The 16,249-nt window shown below is 41.2% G+C and overlaps 1 protein-coding gene across 1 annotated transcript in view; it reads right to left on the bottom strand.

The window, feature by feature from the left end:
• Positions 1-14,113, bottom strand: part of LOC103800960 (ribosomal RNA processing protein 1 homolog B-like) — a gene marked incomplete at its 5' end in the record, with an annotated part of 16,705 nt that extends 2,592 nt beyond the window's left edge. The window contains 13 exons of the mRNA XM_009073353.1: positions 60-206; positions 3,063-3,805; positions 4,583-4,708; positions 5,089-5,108; positions 5,593-5,690; positions 6,458-6,552; positions 6,754-6,917; positions 7,823-7,887; positions 9,288-9,417; positions 11,182-11,243; positions 12,259-12,344; positions 13,053-13,110; positions 14,031-14,113. Coding sequence (XP_009071601.1) covers positions 60-206; positions 3,063-3,805; positions 4,583-4,708; positions 5,089-5,108; positions 5,593-5,690; positions 6,458-6,552; positions 6,754-6,917; positions 7,823-7,887; positions 9,288-9,417; positions 11,182-11,243; positions 12,259-12,344; positions 13,053-13,110; positions 14,031-14,113 — 1,877 coding nt within the window. The remainder of the gene's footprint in view (positions 1-59; positions 207-3,062; positions 3,806-4,582; positions 4,709-5,088; positions 5,109-5,592; positions 5,691-6,457; positions 6,553-6,753; positions 6,918-7,822; positions 7,888-9,287; positions 9,418-11,181; positions 11,244-12,258; positions 12,345-13,052; positions 13,111-14,030) is intronic.
• Positions 14,114-16,249: the final 2,136 nt, after the last annotated feature.

The raw sequence follows: 16,249 nt of genomic DNA, 5'->3' as shown, positions 1-16,249 counted from the left end.
AGGTTTCTTGGGAAGAGACTTGTGCCCAGACTCAGCTGCCACCTGTGAGATCACCTTACCTGCATGGATGTCCTGGTGGAAGAGATGGTGCTCCTGGCTTTCCTGAAGAACACTGCCTTTGGTACAGTTGATTTTTCAAATTTTACAAAATCATTTCCTGGTTTTGCTTTCTTCTTCTTTAAAGGTGCCAGAGCAGCACTGCTCTCCTGTGAAGGAGGGAAAGGAACAAGTGCTTCAGTACAACAGTACTGTAGTTCACTATACCTAGCAGTGACCAGTGCTCAGAGCTGAGCACACACAGCTGCTGTAAGCATTGCCACAGCTGAGAAAGAGCTAGCTGGTACTCACATCATGATTAACTCTCAGGAGATAATTCTGCAGTTAGCATGACTGAAAGCAGACATTTAAGGCGCTCTCTGCACAGAAATATGAAGGTCATTGCAAAGAACAGAGGGAAGAACTTGTAATAGATTTGCCAGACCCATCAGAGTGCAAACAAACATGGTTTCTTCATGTGCATTAAGCTGTTTACAACTGATCCAGCTCTCCTGCACACAAGGGCTGATTTTTTTTTTCCTTGACCATAAGCAAAATCTCTCCTGTGGTACCTCTGGACTAAGATATGCATCTCATGAACAAACTCCACTTTGGGCTAAGATGGAGACTCTAGAGAAAAAATGGAGCATGAGGCCTGTCTATACTCTCAGACATCCAGCTATTGTGTATTGCTACTAGTTTGCTGCCTCGATTTCATGCTTTTGTGGCATTTAAAGCAATTTTTATCTCCAGCACAAAGCAATTCTTAGGACCAGTGCTGGCAGAGCTTTCTAACCCGCTGACTATGGACTAGTTAGATACCTTTGGACTACTGTGAGAGGAGGTTCAGTTATGCTTTACATCAACCTATAGACATGAAATTCCATGAGCACTTTGCTGACATGCTGTGGAAAATGTCCACAGGACATGGCTTCTTTTGATTTGAAAATCACTTGTGCTTTAAATAAAGTGAAAAATCCTATTTCCTTTAGCTCTCTGAATTCTGGAGACAACTGTGAAATAATGCTGATTTTGTCTGGTTTTCCCCTTCTCCTCCTCCTTCTTTCCAATATTTGAAGCAAATTCTTTGGAGGTGTATGTTGTCCTTGAAATCAAGAATCAAAACATGCCTCATTTCTGGGCACAAGGCCAGGATTGCGTAACTCAAACCAGGAAGTAAAACAATATGTTATTTCTCAAGCAATGAAAACAAAATTAGAAAAGCTTAATTTCCTCCACACGTGCATTTTAGCCTGTCCTCTGTCTTATGCCAATACTCTCACTCTCCTCACGACTCAACTCCCAAGTATTTCTGTTTATCTCCATCCCCACTCAACACAGATACACACACAACTACCTGGACTGGGCAAGAAAAAGCAAATGCTGTGGTTTCTTTGGAATTACACACGGAAGAGTGACCCTCTGGCCTGTGCCCTGACTGGTCAGCCAGCCAACAGACCAGTGCTGGGGTCATGATGCTGCCTTTCCCTCAGTGCCTACACTAATTTGTGCCAACAACTCACTTCCATGAAGTTTGCAGGAATCTTGAATGTGTTGCAGGTCTTGGAACCTGTTGGACAGTTGCAGTGAAGTTTTACAAACAGAGATAGGGGTGACAGAATCATATTGTCTTAAAAACTGATGTTTTATAGACAAAGAAAGACAAGGTATGCAACATGGAATACTTAGGTAACAGGGCACAAAACCAATGATTCCTACTTTGGGAGCCCTGCAGTGAGAGAAATGCATTTGCAGTGGGGAGACAGAAATGTTTTGGTTCTTCCCTCTCAGTACTTTATCATCAGAAAACAGAAAATATCAGAACTATTTTAATACTATTTAAGCAATATTTCAAAATGCATTTTTTCTCTCCTTTGAAGGACTGAGGAGTTATACCAAGTTCATATACAAAGCTGCACTACTTAACTAATCCTACAATTTTAAACTTAAGTCAAACAGAGGTGATAGGCTATAACATGCACTTTTAACTCAGAGGAAGATGGAGTTGTTTTGTACTCAGAATCTCAGTTATGCTTCATGAATTTTCTTTCCACTAAAGTGAAAGTCATCAAGACTTCCAAGAATAAAACTGAGCCCCTAAATGTGTTAGGGTGAATATGCACATGGGAAATGAGAAGTTTAAAGAATTTTAGTGGCAGGAGAGGGAAGAACTGCTGCACTCTCTCTCATAGCCACACAATTAAATATATACAGTGTAAAATGCTCTTTGACTCTCACATCACTGAGCAAAAACAACCTTATTCTACTTATTGGCAAGAAGAAAATGGGGGTGGGAGGTAGGGAGAGGGAAAATCCAGTTTCTCCCCAAGTGACATTGCAGACATTTTTGAACAAGATTACAATCAGACCTTCCTAGTGAAAAAACACAGTATTGTCTTTATAAGGCACTGAACCACTCGCGAGTGTGATCATACAGACACTGACGACATGTCAGTGTAATATTCTCTGTTCACTCCTTTCCCAAATACTTCCTCCACACAGCCCTATCCGTTTGGTTAAGATGGAGAAGTGAGTGAAGCCACTCCAGGAATCCATGTGGATAATTTCCCAAGGAGCTTATACTAATCTAAGTGTGTGCTGCTGGTGCTACTGCTGCAAAAGGGATGTTCCATCTACTCAAAAGGATGATCTTCCCAAAAGGATGATCTTTTTGCCAAAAATATGCCCTTGGTGAACATGTCATAAGCTCAACCAGAGACCCAATGCAAAAGAATAATTAACCCAGGGACCAGAAAAGATTAAGGCAAAAAGACATCCTGTAACAACCCAAGCTTCAGCTAGATGAGTTCTTCCAGCTGAGTGGCTGGCAAGGCTTAGTGTCATGCACAGGAGGGTGTGAGACTGTAGCAGTGTGTGGATTTCTGGGGAACTGAGTTCTCTTTGGTGACAATGCATGATGACCTAAGCATGCAGCCTGTCCATGCAGCCCCACACTCAGAAAGCTAAATTTGAAAATGAGCCTGGCAGTTAGTGAAGAAGCAGCGAAAAGAATGAGATGTACATACCCCCTTCCTGCTTTTCTTGCATGCAGTCTCCAGAACTCCATTGGCTTCAACAGAGTTCAGCATCTCTTTTACTTTTCTCTTCTTTTTCAAGGCTGCTGCATTCTGACTGGAGGCTTTCATCCCTTCCAAACCAACTAGCTTTGTCTTTGTCTTCAGTGTGACCTTTCCAGAGGGTGCAGATTCAGACCCTGCATTTCTTGGCAGTGTCCCTGGTGAGCTTTCCTCGTTGGGTTTCATGTCAGTTTGCTGCAGAAGGGGATCCCCATTCACCAGGACAGCCCCTGCTCTCTGTTTCTTTTTCACAGCCTTAGGAGTTAATGGTGTGGCAGATGTGCTGACATCCTCTGCTGCACTGGCATTAGCTGGTCCATTCTGACACGCAGGTTTTTCAGGAACGTTTTGCACTTTGGGATTCATTCTCTTCAAGTGACTCTTTTTACTCAGCTCTGCGTCAGTCAGGCTGTTTTGCGCAGAGATACTCTGATTTTCCCTGGTGTCAGTTGCTACATTTGTGGTCTCATTGGCCTCATTTACTAGCAATTTCTTTTTCCTCCTCTCCTTGTTATTTTCTGGCACCTTTTCCTGGCTCGACACATTAGATCCAGATGTTTCAGCTATTCCCTCCTCACAGTTTCCATCAGCTGTTCCAGAATCAGCACTTGGGCTGTCCCTCTTCTTCCTTTTTTTCCTCTTCTTTTGCGGAACTGATGGCATCTTCACACTTGACAGCTCTTCTCTATCCTCTATATCTATCCCCAAAAGAATGCCATATAATAGATGTGAAACACAAAGGTACTTACAGCAATTGAATTCTATTCTATTTTTTGTTCTTTTTCTTTTCTTTTAAAATAACTGTACCTTTCAGGGGCTATCAGCCTGCACACAGTGTTACTACTACAGCTGGCCAGGACACTGCAGTCCTCTGCACCTGGCCTAATTAATACTCTGCCAATCTTGCCTTGTCACAGCTTACATCTAAGCCATTCTCTGTGGCAACCCTATTTTTCAGAGCAATATTGCTAGAAGGAGTTGTTATCACCCACCTGTTAAGCCCATCAGAAGGGCAACTCAGAGGTTCAGTAGTTTGGTGAAATATTTTTGGGCATGTGTTGCATCAATATAAACCATGATGCTAGATACTTGCACCTGGTTCTCAGTAACTCTCTTCACCTTTGAAGATAAACCCCCAAATTCTAGCAATCATTCTGTTTTAAGAAGACTGACACGTTTCTGTTTTCCTACAGTAAATGCAACTGCTCAAAGGACCAATGAAACAAATGCTTCCAGTTCTGGTTTTGATTGAAATTTTGAGATGATTCTTGCCTCAAAATTGGTAACAGAATTCCCACCACTTTCAAAGAGAACTTCATTTCACATTTAACCTTGATGGCAACAGGATACAGATCAGCACACCCTAAACAACAGGGCTGCCTTCTTCAGAACAGCTTGTAGCTGATGCTTTGCCAAACTGCACCAGTCACTGCAGATTGTTTCTCTTCCAAATGCTGATCTTGCCTTACCTTTTACTTCTTCCAACTTGTTTTGCTTCCAAGGCTTGACAGGTTTTTTCTTTCGCCTTCGCCTATCAAATTCATCATCGTCTTCATCTGAAGAAACATTTCTAGGAATATCTCGGGGAAAGATTCCTGTTGAGGAAGGATAAGGTATTAGGAAACTATATTTCTATATACAGTTATCTTGTTTATATACAGCATAACCTCCACAGAAAGAAAAAAACCTCCTTTTTCCCCTTAAAGAAAATCATACAGCTAATTCCTGTTTGTTGAAGTAAAATTAATCCTCTTTCAATTAAGGACAAAGTACAGGATTGCTCAAATTGTGAAGGGGATTTGGCTATCTCACCAAAAACATGTAATGTGTCTCAATGGGATTTTAAAAAAACACCACAAATCCCCCAAAACAATATTCTTGAAATAAAAATTAAAAAAAACCCAAACATATTTCCTGTACATATTGTCTGGGAACATTACATTCTTTAATGGAATGTATGCTGCTCAGTCCTTACCTTCTGCTAAGTTCTGGAACCTGGAGGTGGGGAGAAAGAGAGAAAAAACAAAACAGTATTACTGATTTGGGACCAATAATAACAGTAGCAGAACAGTATCACTGTACTTACTATGATTTTGTCAAAATAGGAACAAAATTATTTTGCACAGGAAGTTACAAAGAGCTCACTGCAGAAGAGATCTGCCTCAGAAATCCCCAAACTCAAACCACATCACTGAAAGTATTGAGAAAAGAGTAATTTAACACTTCTCCTGCATCTGAAACTTGCACCATGCACAACCTGATGTCCCATTCTGCAGTACAAACCCACCCAGTGTAGATACACCTCAGCTGGCTGCTCTTGTACCAATGAGGAACAGCAGCACAGGCTTCAGGCAAGTCATCCAGGGCTGTGAGACAAACCTGTTCTTTCAAAATTACCATCAGGACAAGCAAGAGTGGGCAGAAAGCAAAGCAAAAGTTGTTTAGGACGAGAAGGCACATGCATTTCAACAGAACTCACTTTTTGATCAGCTTGTACAGACGCTTTCTGTTCAGGGAAGGTGTATTTTTCTTGCTTGCAAATTCAAAGAGTTTGTCAGCAACAGCCTTATAGTCAAACTGTTGGAGGAAAGTAAGACACAGCTTTTCTCAGTCAGCTTGTTCATGTAAGATAACCCAATGCAACTCATGTTACCAATACTTCAAGTAGCACAACAGCTACTTCCTTTAAACCCAAAATATTTTTCTCTGTTGAAATTTACTCCCCCATCACACACACACATATACTGACTTTTCCAGATGGTTGCTTCATTAACACAACAGCTGAACTTGGTATCACTCTCACAAACATTCCTAACCTTATTCCTTACTCAAGAGAGAAGCCAACCCACTTCAAAATTCCCAAAAATATTTAGCTAAATATCAGATTTAAAGTGTGTCATGTCCTATTTCCTGCTTAAAAGCCACAGATGCATCAAGTGTATCTAACTGCACATGTGTTTGATGGGTGGATCTGTCAAAAACACTACACTGCACTGGATGTGGGTCTAGAAAACCCAGACTGTAACATATTACCCTCTCTTCTAATACTTTTGCTCTTATTTTCAATGCAACTGAAGCTGATTCCTTCACCACCCACAGGGGCTTGGCACTAGCACACATTTAATTCTTGAAACAGGAAGGGAGGTGCAAAAAACAGAAGGCAGGGGAGAGAGGAAAAAATGTAGACATGGATTTATTTTACTACTACTTGCACAGTGCACATTACATAAACATCTTCTATTAAATCAGAAGGAGTTTTAGACTTTGTGCTGTAACTTCTGTACCTCTTGAAAGGGATGGCAAAAAAAGAAGAGCATCAATAACAGAGCAAAGAAGCCACAAACCTGAAGAACAGTCCCGATCCCATCATCATCATTTTCATCCACATCATCTGTTCTTTCAGAGCTCTGTGCTGATTTTCTTGGCAAACATCTGTCTCCTATAACAGAAAAAAGACTGAATATTAATGTTCAGTTTGTTTAAGTTAGCTTTCGGAGTCACTTTGTTAAGCACATCTGAAGGGAAGTCAGGAAAACATGAATATGTGTTTGATTGGTTCAGAGCAGAAACGTACTTTTAAGAAACAAGATTTTTTAATCCTAGCAAGTCTTACCAAAGCAATTTAGAACTTCCTCCTCACCTTTGGTTTTAAGCACCTCTTCATTTCCCTGTTTGTCTTCTTCAGAAAGATCCTCCTCATCACTGTTGGTACCCAGTTCTTTCATTAGGTCCTCGATGGCGTAGGGGGACTGATCCACAATCATCTCAAAGATGCCATTGACTACAGCATGCAGCACACCCCGGCTGTGTCACAGGAGAGCAGGACTGAGACTAAGGCACAAGCATACACACCCTCCCCTCTCACACTAGAACAGTGGAAACTTGAGGCACACAGGGAAAATGGGTGAGAAAAAACAAAGCAGAAGAATATCTAGCTCTTCAGATGAGGATAGTGAACATAAGAAGGACGTGGAACTGTTGGAGCAAGTCCAGAGTAGGACACAAAGTTGCTAAGAGGACTGGAGCATCTCCTCTATGAGGACAGGCTGAGGGAGTTGGGGCTGTTCAGCCTGGAGAAGAGAAAACTGTGTGGAGACCTCAGAGCAACCTTTCAATATCTGAAGGGGCTACAAGGAGCCAGAGAGGGACTCTGTGTTAGGAACTGCAGTGATAGAACAAGGGGTAATGGGTTCAGACTGAAGGAGGAAAAGTCTAAGTTGAATGCTCCTGTGAGGGTGGTGAGACAGTGGCTCAGGTTGCCCAGGGAGGTTGTGGCTGCCCCAACCCTGGCAGTGCTCATTCCAGGTTGGATAAAGTCTTGAGCAACCTGCTCTGGTGGGAGGTGTCCCTGCCCAGGGCAGAGGGCTGGGACCAGATGATCTGTAAGGTCCATTCCAACCCTTAAATTCTATGATTCTATCTTCCTAAACAAATCCTTCAATCCAGTGTCCTGCTAGCATCCCTCTCTTAAATTTCTCCGTGTTTATATGCTGCTCTGTATTACACTGCAACAATAAGGAATCCAACCAGCTCAGCTGCTCTCTGCAAGTTAAAAAGATAAAATAGCTAGACAAATTAGCCAATAGAGGTTGATATAGTTCTTATAAATCCATGAAGAGTATCTCTAATCTATCATTTATTATCATGTGGAGTGGTATATTCAGCATTTCTTAATTCTTAAAAAGCATTTATCCTTTCATTAAACTTACTCCTTTGTTCTGGCAGCAATTTTGCAGAAAGGTTCAATGAGCTTGAGATTCTGGTCTGCTGTGAGCTGTATGATTAGAAAGAAAAAAATAGTGAGTACAGTAAATATTGTATCTATAAACTCAAATTCCTTGAATATTTGGTGTTGGGGGATCTTCTTTAACAAAGTCTTGCAGTTGTATTCCACCTGACAGGGGTATCCAGGGACTTTTTGTTACCATTACAACCACTAACTTCTAGGCATTCCCTGGAAATATTATACAAACACTGACTGCATTGCAGACTTTATTGATTACAGAAATATAACAAAGCTTCTCATTTTATATATGGAAACATGAGGCAGAGAAAGCTCAAATAATTTTGTGCCCTTTGATGAAGAAGGTCTGTAGCAGACAGGAGTAAGATCTGGGTTTCTCTTAACTGAACTGCTTGGACCAAAACACTGTCAGCTACAGCAGTGCTCAAGATAAAAATCCTTCCCTGAATTCAATTTACGAGCATCATCTACCATTTCAGATAGTCTAAGGGGCTAACTCCCTAGGGGACTAACTCCCCAGGCTTCCTATAAGCAGCTGAGCTACAGCTTTGTGTCTGTGGAGCTGCAGAAATTATTTGGGCTCCATCTGCACCACTTCTCTGGTGCTCCACAATCCACAACCTCTAAAGCTGCAGGCAGGATTGCTTTCAGTATTGACTGCAACGAATATAAATGGACAATTGCTAACAGCTTGATCCACTGCAAGGAGAAGCACCAGAGGCCAGAGACAAGGGGAGGTAACTGAGCAGGAGGCTGGGACGAGTGTGGGACAGCAGGCAGGGTGGAGGAACAGGAGAAATGCTCTCTGGAAAGAGTTCAGCAGTGACAGCTGCAGCAATGGGCTTTGCTGCTGCAAAACTCTGCAGCACTGCAACATCAGCCAAAATTAAAGGGCAACTGCACCAGCACATACAGCAAAGAACGACAGCTGTCTTCAGCAAAACAAACAACTGGATGCAGAGGGTAAACTGCACAATGCACAGACCACAAGAAGCAAATATTAGACACCTTTGAAAGCTCACTGTCTTCCTCTCTTTAGGTGTTACACAAGGAGCCAAGAGCCAACAAGCCAAAGCTTTATGTCAGCTTTTGCAAAGGCAAAGACTGGAAAACATGTTCACACAAGGGAAAAGATACTAAGTCCTTTCTGGTGAAACAAACAAGTGAGAATGGTCTAACTTTTCTATTGCTATGTCCAACCTCAATTTGCAGCAGCACAGCAGTACTCAGGAACTTGGAAGAAACTACTGTATTCTCACTGTCAAAGACATGAATAAAAGTAAAAGCATAACTTGTAGTAAGTCACTTCCTTCATGTTGTGTTAATTTAAAACTGTTAAAATAACATGATCTAAAAATCACATTTCTCCTAAAATGCTGCATGATACAGTTAATGTTTATCAGAAAGAAAATGACAATGTATTTTCTAACCTCCTTTGCACCAACTTTAGCCAATTCATCCAGATAGATATCAACGAAATGTAACTTTATCCCACCAGGAGCATTGCTGTTTGGTTCCATAACTTCCTTCATTAGCACCTGCAGCAACAGTTCAACTAGACTGAAAAAAATAAAGAGAAAAAAAAGAACAAGATATTCATATTCAATTGCTGAAGATCTGTTTGCTTTGAAATCAAACTCTAGCCATTTGCAGTCTTACCGGTTCTTTAAGATGCCAATCTAACACTCCTAAGGAATAAATCCAGTAACCAATTTTCACATCTTAATGAAATGACTGAGCTGTGTACAAGTAGATCTGTGGCTCAGGTATTCACTTCTGGGATACTAACAAATACTGTGGAGTGACATGGCCAGGGACATGCTCTCATTGCTGCAGCCAAGCAGCACTTGGGACTTTTTTCCTTTGTATTGTTTTTTTTTTTTCTTCTGAGGCTTATTATTGCTATCTTTCAGGAAAGTGAAGCTTTGCATATTCCAAGCTTTCTCCCCTGCTGTTCTTTTGGACTTCCTGCAATTTTGCCTAGAACAAATGTTTCCAGTCCCAAGGAGAATTCAAAGCATTCCAAAACCATAAAGATTCTTTCAGTTTTAGTTTAATACACCTTTCTTTCAAAGCATTTGAAAAGAAAAGAGGAAAGACATGCATGCTAGGTAGCTTCTAGGCTCCACTTAGGAGGGAAAGGCAGATCCTGAGCTCCCTCACTCTGCAAAGAAAGGAATTGTGATCTTCTCTTCCCACACTGCCTCCTCTGGTGGTGAAGGGTCTCCAGGCCATTTTTCCAGTGATACTGGAAAAAATGGAGGCCAAAGCCATAAGAAACATTGCCAGAGATCAGTTTGGGTGACTATGTCTCTGCCATGGGAATGTGTTTGGGAATAAAGGGGTTTGGCTTTATCAAACTTCCTCCCACACCTGCTCCTGTCAAGAAACATTTTCATCTCTTCAACCTGTGGCATTTACCCATTGCAAACATAAGGTAGAACAGGAGAGACAGGGTGTACTTTAGCCTTGCATTCCATTCTGTTTCCACAAAAACATGCCTGGATACATTCCACAATTCAGATGGCAAGAGAGAGAAAGGAAAAGCATAAGGCCTTGAGCAACCTGATTTAGTGATGAGGTGTCCCTGCCCAGGGCAGGGGGTTGGGACTAGATGATCTGTAAGGTTCATTCAAACCCTTAAATTCTATGATTCTACTACTAGGTTATCAAGGACTTTCAATTAAATGACTTAAAGCTCTTCATCAGTTTAAACACAGAGCAAGCTTAGAAGTGGCACAAGAGCTCTAGACAGAGCAAATGACTGCAATTACTTGCCTTTTGACAGAATGTGGAAGAAATACAACCAAACCCACTGATGTATACAACAAACAGAAAGCTAGTTTACAGGAAGCTCAGGTTTCAGACTGCTTGGAATATCACACAAGCTCCTATGTTCAGGTTTTGCACAAGCATACATGAATTCCCTTCTTAAATCTCTTCCAGTGAAACACACACTAAATGGTGTAGATGAACATGAGAGTTATCAATTGCTGAGTGTATCTAACTTAAGGAATCACAGAATGCTTTGGGCTGGAAGGGACCTTGAAGATCATCTCATTACAACACCCCTGCCATGGACAGGCACATCTTCTCCTAGACCAGGTTGCTCAGAGTCCCATCCAACCTGGCCTGAAACACTTCACCCATGTTTCTGAACTACATATCATAAATGATCCAGAGAACAAATAAGCCTTAATGTTAAGACTTCATGACAGTGGCATCTATGGCCAAAAAAAATGGATCTGTTAAATGAAAATATATTTGATAGATGTAAATCGGGTGACTTCTTTATAATGCAACTCCATTCAGAAATGTTCTTACCTTTCATCCCATTCATTTCTTTTCAGCACTTCAAAGGATTGCCTCAAAATCAGACGCATTAGCTGCAAAGTACAAAATTGGTTATACATGTTGTTCATGAAAAGATAAAGGAGCCATTGTGACTGTAATAAGAACAGACTTCTTAGTAAACCTCTTTGTAGCACAAGGTGGAAGCTGTCTCCTATGAACATTTTGACAGATTTGTCTATCATGTAAAACAACATAAGGATGGTGTGAAGATCCAAAGACAACAAACTATTTTCATATCCTAAGCCCAGAAAAATCCATGACCATTTCTAATATGCAGCTTTCTTTTGCTCCATCACCCTGATTTCTTCATTAAGTGCTGCCAAATCCAAGAAAAGCCACAGCTCAAACTGGAGACAATATGGGACTGATGGTAACAATAATAGCTTAATTTACTTGAAATTTGTACTAAGCCACAGCCACATGTAAAATAGCTACAATCAACTGGCTCAAGACACTTCACTTACTGAAATAATTAGTATCTGTAACACTGAGAAACAATAACCAGAAGTGAATGTGCCTGCAATTAACTTCTTTCAAAGGAAAAGATTAATGGGACTTTGTTCTTTACAAAGGTGGGTCTTTTAAGATTCTTCTCTCAAGTGATTTTACTACTTAGTGTAGTGTTTGCTAGAGAAAGAATTCTGACAGCACAACGTACTACAGTCAATACTTTCATGGTGGAAAGTTGGAATTCTGGTGACAACTACTTTATGCAGTCATAAAACTATCTTTAAACAGTCTGATCCAAAAAACTGATGCTGATGCAGTGTCCTTTGAGATACTATTTATATTCTACATAGAAGCCACTGAGGAACATCATTGTTATAAAGGCAAACAGGAAAGCACTTGGGCACAATATAAACTGTAAAGGCTTTTAGTGGTGAGTGAAAGCCTTTAAAACAAGTATCTTTTGCAGTGGGTTCAAGAAGGGAGTCCCTTGTCTTCTCTTACAACATACATAAATGCATGTGCAGACAAAGCTGCCCTCTAGCACACCACCCCTACACCTTCTCTAGCAGGAAAGATCCACAGGAGATTTATCCTTACCATGTAGTACTTATCCAGACGCAGATTGTCTATCCCATTCCACTCACGGTTTATCGTCTGCCAGAATGTCTGGATGAACAGGTGCCCTGTAAGAGAGGAAGGAAAAACACTGCATGTCTGGCACAATGGCTTGTTTTGCTAACCTGAAAGCACCTCAGGAACTCTCAATGTGAGAAAGGGATGCAGTTCCCTAGGGGTTTACCTTGTGACTGGGATAGAGCTATGGCAAGACTTGAGATGGGTATAAGGAGAAGCCACTGAAGGTTGAGAACAACACAGGAAAAGGCACACAGCTACTTTTTAAAACAAATTTAATTACAGGGATGGTTTTGTATCTATTTTGTGTTACATACAGACAAGTCAGAGCAAAATATCCATTCTGCACTCATTTCTACCCATGCAAGTTCTGGCATTGACTGAGGACTCTATGTCAAGTGCATTTGGAATACTAGATGCTTAACAGTCATGAAACAAGGTTGGTTTTGAGCAGGAAATACACAGAACAATCTATGCAGAATGGAAAAGTAAGGGGACAAATTTGGTTTGCTACCCACCCTGCAAAGTCTCACCTGTGTCACACTGGAGATAGAACTTTTCCCCTGCAAGAACCAGAAACAAACTGCATTTCATGCTTCCCTTAATGCAATCTCCCACACCAGCTGGACAAAAAGGAAATGAAGAAAGCAAAGCAGCATCCCTGCCTGTCTGTCTGTATCCTGGCACTGTGATAGGGGCCTCAAAATCACCAAAGATTAAAGTACCTTCAAAGCATTAGACAATTAAACAGTACTCACGAGCCTCTGTATTCTGAATCACATGGACAAGCTGTGAGATATTGCCTGCAAGTTCCTCCTGAAAGTAAATAAATACAGTGACTACAGCACATTTCAAAGCTTGGTCTTCTCACTAAACACACAACCAGAAAACAGCAATAAGTTTGAATTTGATGAAACATCCCTCAAAATGTAAAATATTCTCTTAACAGCTGCTTTAGTACTAGTTATCCTTCCACTGGGACTGGGTCAGTTGCAAGAGAAGTTTTAAGGGTACCAAAACCTGTTCATTTCATCAGATCTCTGCACAAATCATCTTTTTGACAGCAGACAAAATTATATTAGGAGAAAAATCCCACATATTTGAATTAACAAATGATGTAAAACTTTAGGGGCACTGTTCTCATATAGCTCTTTGTGGAGTTGTCTGGGCTGTGTGTGAAAGAAACCTTGTTCAGGCAGGCAAGTGATCTGAAAACTGATGAAGTGAGGTTACTGAGAGCTGGGACTCCAAATGTGCTATCTTCTGAAAGGAGGGATCAAAACTGGTAGGAGCTGACAAAGAGACTAAGTTGGTAGCAGAGGAAGTGCTACTGCACTAACAAAGGAAAAGAAGTGTGAAACTTTCCAACTAGCCTGAAAAAAGTCTGCATGTGTTGCAGCTGCAAGTTAGGGGCAACCTGCTGTTACAGCTTTAGTTCCACCAGACCAGTGCACTTCATAACAGTAGATGTTCCAGCTATGGTTATGAAAGGTAAACAGCTACACCTGACATACAGAAGGTGACTCCAAACATGATGCCATTTAGAGTTCTGTTCATGTTCTGACCACTGAATTAGTCACCTCTCCTCCTGCACATGCCACGTGTGGGCTGCAGGGGAAGACAAAAAGAGGTGGGCAAAACTCACTAAGGTAATTTTCACCATTCTAAATTACTTTGTCCCTACAGTGTATTTTAGAAGGGACTCACTCAAGCAAATATAAAACCAGTTACTATACCTGTAGCAGAGGTTTATCCTGCATCCACATACAATAGAACAGGCCCTTCCATATTTTTAGCAGTTCCTCCTGGCTGAAGCCACCTGCAGTACAGAGAAAATCTCAATGAAACCAAAAATCACACATCTCCACCAAAACGTTTTCATGCAGTTCCCTCTGTTCCTCCTTTCTTTTTTGTTTTTGCTGTATTCTCTTTGCTCCTACTGTAAGCACACTAACACTAACTGGAAGGCAACTTGGCATAGATCAGTGATTTCATGTCTGCAAGCTTCTACCTTGTACTGAAGTAACAAAGATTTCAAAGCAATCACAGATGAGATGAATACTAAGATAATTCTCACAAATCTCTCAGGCATACTTTTAGCACCAAGTCTGAAAGATATTTTTATTGAGGGCATCAGAACTAGGTGATGTTTTTGTTTTGGATTGGTTTTTATAAGTAAAATCTCACTTTACCAATAGTATTATTCCTCACTCGGAGCTGGTTTTAATAGAATAAACTTCTAGTAATCAACACATTTACTTCCCTATGAAACTGTACAATCAAAGGGTCTGAGAAACTAGAAGGAAAATACTTCCAATCCAGTTAGTCTTGAGATGAAGCATCACCTGAATTTTAACAACTATTTTCTCTATTAACAGTATTAAAATTCTAGTCAGATCCACACATTACAGCAGGAAAGTTCTACATGGAAAACTAAATTTTACTGTCAGTTGCTCAAGACATCAATTACATTTCTGGGAAGTAAAATTATAGCAGGGTACTGTTATAAGACAGCTACAGTGACCTACTATAGCTATTTCCAAACTGTGCCCCATTAAGTACTCCCAAATAATTTCAAGAAACATCACTTTGAAAAGGTAACCATCTTCAGTAAGCTCAGATTTGTTCCAAAAAGATCACTGTCACTTTGACAAACTTTCAAGGGTCTGACAATCAAAAAGCCTAGACCCAGTGCTATATCTAAACTCTGCACTAAGTCATTTGAAAGCAATTCTCAGTACTGCATCACTCAGACAAAAAAGCTACAAACACATTAGCTGAACTGTGTCCAGTCATGCTTGGTTAAAAAGAAAGGAAGTAGAGCTGAGTGAAGGAAATAGGCAAAATGCTATGCAGAAAGCAATGTGTGCAGTAATATTAAGCATTCATTATAAATTTAACTTAGATTTGACAGCAATGTTAAGATGAAATATGAAACTATTTGATTCGCTGATTGAATATTCATTGAAATATTAAAATTAATAACATTTCTCATCAGAATTATACGCTGCATACGTAGGGGCAATGAGCAGGCTTAACCTTACAGGCAGCATTAACCCTAGAGAGGCATCACACATTTGGCTCCTTTTCAGGAGATGTCATCTGCTACCTATAAAGATGGCTCAGGAGTTCACAGAATTGAATCATAGAATTATTCAGGTTGGAAAAGGCTTCTAAGATCATTGAGTCCAGGCATAAACCCAGCACTGCCACAGAACCATTTAGGCTGGAAAAGACCTCCAAGACCATCAAGTCCAAAGTCTGACTGATCACCCCTCAAACTGTCTCCAGGGACACCACTGAACTCTTGGTCCTAAGGTGCTAGGACACTCCATGTAGGACTTTTGGAAAAACTTGGAAAAAAGCTTTTCCTACCACGTGGAGGTAACAGGTCACCTAGATAATCTGAACAAGTAACACGAGAATCAACTACAACTACACAACTGCTGAAACACTCCTTGAGCTTCCCTCAATTCCCTCCAAAGCTCCTGGATATTACTGATGGAAACAGGCAGCGCAGCAGAGTATAGAACTTTATGCTCTGTCTACCAGGATGTTTCCATTCTGGATCACTTCAGTGCACCCACATCCTGTCCCCGGGAAGGAGAGCACATGTGCCACCCTGCTCCGGTCCCGGTGCAGCTAGGGAAACCCTTCCCCGCTCCGAGCTGATCCTCCCCGAGTCCTCCAGCCCCTGGGGAGTGTTCCCGGACACACTTTAGGCATGAGGATCCAAGAGTCGCTCCGGTCCTCTAAGGGCTGCTGGGAGCAGCACGGGGGAAAACGCTTCCTCTGACGAAATACGTGCTTAAAAGAAATTTAAAGGAGGGGAAAAAGGAAAGGGAAACAAATTAAAGAGACCAACACAAAGCCCTTACGGACAGGGCAGAGGGAGGGAGGAGGAGGAGGAGGAAGCGCTCCCGGCGCACACGTGCTACCCGGCACCGGGCTCAAC

The sequence above is a fragment of the Acanthisitta chloris genome, unplaced genomic scaffold, assembly GCF_000695815.1.
Source record: "Acanthisitta chloris isolate BGI_N310 unplaced genomic scaffold, ASM69581v1 scaffold35924, whole genome shotgun sequence".
NCBI classification, from domain to species: domain Eukaryota; kingdom Metazoa; phylum Chordata; class Aves; order Passeriformes; family Acanthisittidae; genus Acanthisitta; species Acanthisitta chloris.
The sequence above is the reverse complement of the archived record's forward strand: the minus strand, read 5'-3'. Positions and strand labels throughout refer to the sequence as shown.